The 10110-nt window shown below is 41.8% G+C and overlaps 1 protein-coding gene across 2 annotated transcripts in view; it reads right to left on the bottom strand.

The window, feature by feature from the left end:
• Positions 1-7545: 7545 nt before the first annotated feature.
• LOC123502764 (atrial natriuretic peptide receptor 1-like) overlaps positions 7546-10110 on the bottom strand; it is a 141183-nt gene continuing 138618 nt past the window's right edge. For both annotated transcript variants that reach the window (XM_045252011.1, XM_045252012.1), the window contains exon 24: positions 7546-9934. In XM_045252011.1, coding sequence (XP_045107946.1) covers positions 9439-9934 — 496 coding nt within the window. In that variant the 3' untranslated portion in view covers positions 7546-9438. The remainder of the gene's footprint in view (positions 9935-10110) is intronic.

The raw sequence follows: 10110 nt of genomic DNA, 5'->3' as shown, positions 1-10110 counted from the left end.
AAGGGTTGTTAACCCCTTCAGAACTGGGACGCATTTCTACCACGAGTTTTAGGCATGTTTAGATAATTTTATTTACATTAGGAAAGGTTTATGGAGGTCAGAAGATTAATGGCCAGAATCTTCACTATTCTAATCTCACAAATTTTTGAAGCAGTATAAAATTACCAAAATAGTAAGTAGAATGAATATGGAAACGTATCATGGTACTGTAGAGATGAAACTGATGAAAAAGTCAGAAAAACCATATTATGTTGATAGTTTACATCAATTTAAGAGGGACAGTGTTGTGAAAATGTTGCTTACTTACTGTACTTATGTGTGTGTGTGTGTGTGTTGGGATGGATATGTGTGGATTCCTTGGGATGTATGCATGCGCGTGCATGTGTAAATGGATTGGGATGGATGTGTGTGGATTTTTTGGGGGGATGTATGCATGCGTGAGTGTGTAGATAGATTGGGATGGATGTGTGTGGATGGTTTGGGATGTGTGTACGTAGTGCCGGAGATAATGATAAGTTTTTAGTTATTAAGGTCATAGCTGTAAGTGTAGCGACACACGTGGATCACCTGACATAGACATACAGACGTACGGACGAACTGCAGACGCGTCCCAGAGGACGAGAAAGTAGCCAGTCATGAATTACATAAAAACATTAAATTCACTCTCTATGTAATCAGAAGTTTTAACGAATTTTTCACTCCAGTAAGTAGAGGGAGAACTGAACTGTTCAGAAAAGTGTTTTTCAGTAATATAATCTCATTAGTAATGGCAATCAAAATCACTTTCAGTTACTACACACCAGTCCTATTTTGGCGACTGACAATGCTTGGGAGGGGAAGGAAGCAGGGACCACCAGGGGGGATTGAGCGTGAGAAACAAAAGCGAGAGACATTTCCCAGTCCCAGATCCATGCAGTGCCGCTCCTCCTCCGTCTGAGATGCATATTAGTCGCATACTTGCTCATTAAGTTTTGACATAATTTTTATATAAAAAACATTGCGTATACATATGTATATTTTTAAATTGTTTACTCAGTGCCACTCTCTCTTCGTCTGATGCAGATACGGCTATTCTGTATAGGCACCTGATCCACGTGTGTGTGCTTTAGTTAGGTTAGCTAGTGTAGTGAGTGATGTTATTGCGTTGGCTGTGGTGTTATGAACAGTGGAGGAAATTGTGTCACCACCTGGTACACCTCTCCAATAACAATGTTTTTCGGCCTAAAGACAAGTGGAGTTTTTTTTTTTTTTTTTTTTGTGTGTGTGTGTGTGTGTATATTTTTCTAGTTGTATTTACCTAGTTGTAGTTTTACAGGGCCTTTATGCTCGTGTGGCCCCGTCTCCATATCTATACTTATCCAGTTTTTCTTTAAGACTATGCACTCTCGTTGCTGACACCACTTCCTCACTCAAACTGTTCCAAGTCTCAACACATCTTTGCGGGAAACTATATTTTTTTAACATCTCTCAGACATCTTCCCTTCCTCAGTTTCTTACTATGCGATCTTGTGCTTCTAATGTCATATTCTTCTCTCAGGACTAGTTTCTCATTATCCACTTGATCCATTCCGTTAATCAATTCATAAACTTGTATCAGATCCCCCCTCTCTCTTCTCTGTTCCAGGGTTGTTAGATCCATAGCTTTTACTCTCCTCATATGTCATCCCTTTAAATTCTGGAACCCAGTCTTGTAGCCATTTTTTGTAGTCTCTCCATGCAATTTCTTTGTGTGTTTCTTTTTATGGGGGGTCCACACCACTCCTGCATATTCCAATCTGGGTCTTATTTTAGTATTTATAAATTTCTTCATCATTTATTTGGCCATATAGTGAAATGCTAATCCAATAGTGTGTGTGTGTGTGTGTGTGTGTGTGTGTGTGTGGAATTAAGAACAACCCGTGTCGTGCGAGTCGCCACAAGTTGACTGTAATTAGGCTGTGTAGTGACTTATATGATGAAATTTTTTTGTGTACTTTATTTTATAGTGAGTGAGATATCCTCTTTCCGGTGAGCTGGGACTGTAAGCGAACGAATGCGATTGTGGGGAGAGAAAGTTCATTTAATATTATTTTATTCATTTGTTGTAAAGTATGTGAATTTGCATTCGGCACTGTCCCCGAGAAACCGTCAGGGACAGTGCCTTGCATTCAATGTTAATCATTCAAAATAAAAAATCAGTGCCTTTGATAACAGCTGCCGCTAACATTAGTTATGAATAAAGCTTCAAAATTTATTCAAAATTTTCATAATCTTCCCTTTTTTATCGTAAATTTTATTTATTTATTTATTTTATTTTCTTATTTTTCCCGCATTACATGTGTGTGTGTGTGTGTGTGTGTGTGTGTGTGTGTGTGTGTGTGTGTGTGTGTGTGTGTAATTCACTGTTTGATCTGCTGCAGTCTCTGACGAGACAGCCAGACGTTACCCTACGGAACGAGCTCAGAGCTCATTATTTCCGATTTTCGGATAGGCCTGAGACCAGGCACACACCACACACCGGGACAACAAGGTCACAACTCCTCGATTTACATCCCGTACCTACTCACTGCTAGGTGAACAGGGGCTACACGTGAAAGGAGACACACCCAAATATGTGTGTGTGTGTGTGTGTGTGTGTGTGTGTGTGTGGGGAAGACACTCCGAGGGAAAAGGATTTACAGCTTTGTAATCAAAGGTAATAAAATAATCATGTTCCTTATAATTAGGTATATTTTAGATGTTGGTACGTTTTGTTAAGATTTGGTACGTTTACTTCACGTGATCTGGTACAATACGATCAGTAAAATGAGACAGGCAACCCTGCTAAAGAATGCGTTTCATTTGTATGGGAAGGGAGATGCGTTCCACTTGTACGGCTGGAAGACCTGACTGGAAGGAAATAACTCTCATCATTTGAAAAAAATTACACGGAAATCAATTACGTAGGTAGGGGAAGGTGGGGTAAAGTGGTATGTACGGAGGCAAAGTGGATCACTGGGTTTCCCAGCCAAATCCAGTGGGATGACATTTAAAATAATAGAAGTCAGGCGTTCTGTGCCGTCCCTGCGTGCTCTGATGACTTCCTGAAGGGATGGTCGTCTCTGAAAGGACGTGGGAGGCTGGTATCATCAGGGTAGGAGTGGATAGAACAAGAAGTTTGGTTATCAATGAATAATAGGGAGAGAGGGTGATAGGACAGAACCCTGAGGAACACCAGTTCATAGATTTAAAAGAACAGTGGCCGTCTACCACTGTTGCAATAGAACGGTCGGAAAGGAAACTTGAGATAAAGTTGCAGAGAAGATAGAAACCGTAAGATGGAGTAGTGGTGGGCAAGTACCGCTAATTTCAGTACCGGTACGTACCGGTACAAAAGACACCGTTACCGATACTACCGGTACTGTACCGGTACACACACACACACACACACACACACACACACACACACACACATATATATATATATATATATATATATATATATATATATATATATATATATATATATATATATATATATATATATATATATATATATATGTATGTGTGTGTGTGTGTGTGTGTGTGTGTGTGTGTGTGTGTGTTGGAAATTGCCAATTTAAATATCTAGCATTTATCATTTCTATCTACATAAAGCAAATCACACAGCTCTTTCATAAATATTTTTGTAAAAAAAAAAAAAAAATAAATATATAAATAAAAGACACACGGCCGTCTTCATAATATATTGTGGTTCCTTTTAAAACTGATGGGAAATACCTAAATTATAGCAAACTAACATGAAACAAATAATTCGTAATGGTATGAATTGAGTGGTATGCAGCAGCAGCAGCAGCAGTAGTAGAAGTAGAAATGCAATGGTAAAATGCCGGCCAACTGCAGTGTTACTGCACCGCCAGACGCCAGTCCGCCAGACCGCCACCCGTCCCGGCCACCGATCCGCCGAGTGGTGCCGACACATTATTCATTCTTAGCGGTAGGAAGCAGCAGAGTCCCGGCACAGACGCTAGACGGTACAAGCGTCAAGCGGTACCGGAAATGATGCCGGCACATTCAGTCGTACCAGTACAGACGCGTCTCGCCGAGCTACCGAGACCGCGCCGACGCGCCAGGGCAGCCAGTCGGTACCAGTGTGGAGCGGTACCGAGAGTGAGAATGACTCAATGTTACCGTCTTACCCATCACCGCTCGCCTTGAGCCACCTCCACGCTGTATACAATTTGCTCAGTACCGTTTCGGCTATTTACCGGTACGGAAAATTTTACCGGTACAGTACCGTTAAGGCTGGTACTGGTACCGGTACTGGTACTTGCCCACCAGTCCGTGAGCCGCGCTGCACTTGGCAGGACAAGGCGCTGGCCGTGAGGGACAGTGAGTGGTGGAGATGAAGATACCGATAATAGTGATATCTATAGTAGCGAAGAGAATATTGTGTGTGTAGCCTCTCAGTAATCAGAGGTTAACTATTTAAACATGGTTGAGGACACAAAGTGGACAGTGGAGTGTGGGTGCCTGCTAGTGACACGGACAGCCGCCGCCGAGCAGTCTTTGGCTAACGTAAGTAATATATTGGTGTAACTCATCATTTCACGGTGGTGCCATGTCATAACCTAACGTTGGTAACCTCCAGGACAACATATCAGTGAACTAACACCTGCACATACTTATAAAACCAAATAATTCAAATCTTGAAAACGTAAACAAACCGATCCCTGACCCGCCGCCTCTCTCTCAGCCATTATCTGCCTCATCTCTCACTCATTACAGGCCAGACAGGTCACAAAGTGGAGCCATAGGCCTAATCTTTCATGTCAGTTGTTGAGATATATCCGCAATTACCTGATTTGTGTGCTATGGAGGCTCAGTGAGAAGAAGCGGGCCTACCCATGACGTCACGAGCCCCAGGCTGTGACGTCATCACCAGCTCCCGCCCAAAATGCCGGTCCCAGATGCTCGACTTCCACTATTATTTATATTTGTCTCAGTTCATTTATTTCGAGTCACAAGTGCCTTTTAAGGGTTTCTAATGATAGTTCGCAGTGTTTTACGTGTCTTCCATGCTTGAGTTGAGTGAAGTACGGTGATGTAGAGGGTGTTTATGACTTGAATGGGAGGGCCAAAATACGCTAAAATTTTTACCTCCGCTATCTGTGATTTTTTATTTGAGGTTGTAGCGAAGTGTTTGTGTTTTCAAAAGATGGTTTATCATGAGAAAAGTGTGCAAGGCTCCTGAGAAGTTAAAGATGTGGACTTTAAGAATGATATGTAGTCCTGTTAATATTGTAAACAACGTCATTTTTAAATATTATTTTTCTAATAGGGCGAGTTGCCAGGTTTTGATATATCGAAATGATAGTCATAATTTTTGAAAAACGTTATCGATTCAGTTGAATGAAATTGGTGGGCTTTGAAATTGTGTTTAAGCAAGTCGAAGTTCTAATACTTTATTTAGTATATTTTTGAGCTATTTTTATTATTCCTTTTCTCGGCAATGTTTTTGTATTTTAGAAGTTAGTTTCGATTGATAACGAGTCAGAATTTTTATAACATTCGTGTCCAGCTGCCTTTTTGGGAATCCTCATTTTCAAAATGATTTGCGTAACGAGTATATGTGACGTCATCAAGGGAGGGCCGACCCCCCACCCCCGGCTGGACCCAGGCCGATACCTGGCTCCAGGCCCGAGGGTGTGGGGGTGGGTGTGTGTGTGTGTGTGTGTGTGTGTGTGTGTGTGTGTGTGTGTGTGTGTGTGTGTGTGTGTGTGTGTGTGTGTGTGTGTTATCTTTCGTTATGAGGGAGCCCACCAGCTGGAACCACTGACACCCAGCTCCCAGCTGGAGGGTGTTGGAGGGAGGTGTGTGTGTGTGTGTGTGTGTGTGTTTTCTTTCATGGTACTTAGTGTGTGTGTGTGTGTGTGTGTGTGATTCACTATGGTCGCCCGGTAGTCACCCAGCCAGCCTTCCCCATTACGGAACAAGCTCAGAGCACATAGACAGATCTTCGGATAGGACTCAGACTGTGTGTGTGTGTGTGTGTGTGTGTGTGTGTGTGTGTGTGTGTGTGTCGTTATTTCACCGTTCTGTATACGTTTCATCTCTGGCGTCCCTCTTTATTATCCTAGTCTGTCAACACAAACTGCAAGTAATAGCGTATAGCGAAATGTGTCCTATTCTTAGCGCTTATTGAGCAAGGGGAAGCTATGATATGTAGGAAACACATAGCCCGGAGCAAAGCAAGGTGCCTCTATCGCCTCGCCTCGCCCCGCCGTGTTAACCCCTGCAGTAACATGACGTGTTTTCATATTTATTCTGGCTATTACTCAATGATTTTATACAGCTTCACAAACTTATGTGGGGATTAAAATAGTGAAAACTGGCCATTAATCTCTGACACCGTAGACCCTTCTTATTGTAAGCAAAATCATCTAATCACACACAAACTATCGTAAAATGCCACTTAAGGGATTAGACTCGACTCACTCAGACGCCCATAACTGAGTGCATGGCGGTAATTCAGTGCTGGAGATCTTAATGACAACAGTGCCCACAGAGATAGATTGAGAGTTTATGGACGACAACAGTAACAACACAGCGCCTTGTTTTCACCCGACATGTTTCCACTTTCCATCGTCGTTCGTGGAGTGGCTGGCGAGAACAAATCAAGGTTCCTCGCAATTCTTTTACCTTGATTTTTGGGTTTGATTAGGCGATTTTATTGACATTAGGAAGGGTCTATGGAGGTCAGAAGATTAATGGCTGGAGTCTTCACTATTTTAATCCCCCACATAAGTTTCTGAAGCTGTATAAAATCACCAAATAGCAGAATGCATAGGGAAACGCGTCCTGGTACTGAAGGGGTTACGGCAACGCACACCCTAAATAGCTTTGATACTAGTTAACCCCAATGAATAAGTGTATGCAAGTCACTGTGTGTGCTTGAGATCTTACTGAAAACAATGCCTACACATCAAATTGTTTTCACCTATTACATATTTCCACTTGTATCGCTGCACGTGAATGGAATAGCTCTCTCTCTCTCTCTCTCTCTCTCTCTCTCTCTCTCTCTTCAACATTCTCTTAGCTCTAGATGTTTAAGAATCTTCCTATTGAAGATGAAAAAAAAAAAAAAACACTAGACAAGCAAGATATTAAGATATAGGACAGTAGTTTGAGGGATTAGAACCCTTTTTAGGAACAGGTTATGTAGGCAAACTTCCAGCAAGAAGGAAAGGTAGAAGTCGATAAGCATATTATATAACAGGTTAGATGCTCAGAGGATCATAACCTTCTGTCACTAAGATCTCAGTAGCACTTTTGTAGCTGCAATTTTTTATTGTGGGCTATGATCACCACTAAGATGTATTTTCATAAGACCATGTGGATGCTTGTAGCTCATCATGATGTGACTGTTAAAGGGCAGGGAGAAAAGATTGAAATGGTGATTTGGGAGATGAAAAGGTGACAATGATGGTGAATTAATGAATTCAAGATACACAGACACACTGAAAAAGTGAAGGTGATCCTTGTGTCAAGTATTTTGTTGTGGCTAGACTGGTCAATACAAAAATAAACAGTTGAACATATTTTATTATTCGTTATACGCAAGTCATCCACTCACATAGGTCATTTTACATCGCATGTGCTGTCATAAAAATATCCATTAAATAGTGATGAATGAGGTGACACATAACATTATTTACTACGACCTGCGGCCAGACAGACAGACACAAAAACACACACACACATGCGGCCATGCACACACACACACACACACACACATGCAGCCATGCACACACACACACACACACACACACACACACACACACACACACACACACACACACACACACACACACACACACACACACACACACTCATACATAGCTCAGTCACAACCATCCCAATGAGCAAATAAATTCCCATATGTGTGTATCTGGCCCTTATGTACACCACCTACATATACAATAATCATCATGCTATCAACACCTTTATGTTAATGATAACAGTGTATATTTGGGGCTGAAGGTGCTCTACCTGACTCAGCAATGCCTCACTACCAGCAGGGAGACCTTACTTCACTTTTCCTCCTACTATCTACATTGTTTATCTCGTGTGTAAGTAATAAATATATCTTTACTCCTACTCCTCACTCTACCCTCCTGGTTGTCGCATGTGCATGGCTGAGGCAGGACTGCAGCCCACATGTCACCCATACACACTTTGGATGGACAATGATATACTGCTTACAAAAATAAATTGGAATTGCAGACATTCGTAATATTAGTTGCTTTCATAGTCAATAATTCTCAATCTCATGAGCAAAAATAAGTCATGTATATAAAATCTTGATAAAACTAATATCTTCTACACTTTTCAAAACTCTAAATTCTATCCAAATTTGTTTCTACACATAATTTGTATGTCTGAGCAAAGAAAGTTGTGTTTGTCCCCTAAAAATAATGACATCTCCCTCTTGAGGCAGGTGATCAGGAACTATACAAATGAGGCTAGGAGTTACTCAACACTAGAGTTGTAATTTGTACATGTTTGGCACCTCACGGTAAGAACAATTAAATCAGGATCTGCGAAATCCTTTCATTCTGTGATTGAGTGGATTTGTCTACAATTTTAACAACTTGGTAATTGTGAAATGACTCCCATGACCTGTGTATGACCAGAATCAAAGACTATGATGGACGAGATGTGTGGAGTGGCCCACAACCGTCACCATTATCAAACATTTAGACTAAAGTTACACTTCCACTCTAGCCTTGACTTTATGAATAAATTTGGAGGCCGACATGCAAAGCATCAAGCCTTCAGTGTTGCATGTGAACACAAAGTTTTTACAACACTGTCTTATCTGGCAACATCAGATCTTGTCTCTAATATTCACTAGCATTCTGATATTGGTCTCTCTTCACGTATATATGTACGCCACCACTTTTATCACACTATAAATATCTCTGATATACACACAGCAATATATAAAGAACCATTTTCAATAGTTCACACATCTTGTAAAGCAGATAAACTATAAAAATTGCACAATACATTTTCACTTATGAATGACTAATCTGCCTTATTTTCTGTGCAGACATGCACAAGGTGAAGGGAACTCTACTTACATCTATTGGCTTTGATACGTATAATGGCTGCCACATTCTTGCTTTTTACACTGAGGAGTGTCTAGTGTGGCAAGTATATTAATGCATCTTAAGTTCTCCCTTAAAGGGAAAATGAGGTCTGTAGTGCTCTGAGTCTGGGTAATGAATCCTTGGAAACTATTTCTCCTAACACTTCCTAGTACTCTTAGCACTGGTCCTGAGTATTCAAGTGTTCATAGTTTGCTAGCAATATTCTGACAAACATAACACATTCCAGCTACAGCAGCACAATCACTGGTATCGCAGATTTTCACACAGCACTGGTCAGCACCCAAGTGCCAGGAGATGAGCTGAGTCAGACAGCTGTCATGCTGGAGGGTGACTCAAGCTCACTGTTCTCTCCAGATTTGGTGCGCTGGAGACACACATATCGCGTCACATATGCCTCGCCATTCTGAGGCAGCAGTGGCTCCTTTGAGGGTCCACCACCATTCTCCTGAGGCACGTGGTTCCAGCTAAAGGAACCAAAGAGGTTTGAAGCCTGTGTGTTCCCTGGCCTGCTCTGTAGCACACAGTTGGGTGTGGCATTATTGTTGGTGCATGAATCGGCATCAGTGAGACGTGGCCGTGCGGTGGGAAGGCGTGTGTTTGGAGCAGAGCTGCGGCGGCAAGGCTGGTCGGTGGGCAATGCTAAATCTACTGAGTCTGTGTCATTGATTTGGATGGCAGCAGTGGGCAGCTCCAGACAGGGTGTGATGAGGCGGGGCCACATGTTGAGTGTCTCGGCCATCTCAGTGAAGGTTGGCCGTTGCTGAGGGTTCATGCTCCAGCAACTCAACAGCAGCCGCTCTCTGTCATAGGAGAGGTAAGTAAGTATCAGAACCACTGCAGTCAGCTATGCAGTATAGAGGTAGTGATAGAAAACAGATATATACTCTATGCATTTCATATAGCATATATATAAGGTGTGAGTTATATAGTGAGATTTACAAGTGACACAGAATTCTTTCTCTTGTGAAGTTATTTG

The sequence above is a fragment of the Portunus trituberculatus genome, chromosome 12 (genome assembly GCF_017591435.1).
Source record: "Portunus trituberculatus isolate SZX2019 chromosome 12, ASM1759143v1, whole genome shotgun sequence".
NCBI classification, from domain to species: Eukaryota; Metazoa; Arthropoda; class Malacostraca; order Decapoda; family Portunidae; genus Portunus; species Portunus trituberculatus.
Note: the sequence above shows the minus strand (reverse complement) of the source record. Positions and strands in the feature narration are given on the sequence as shown.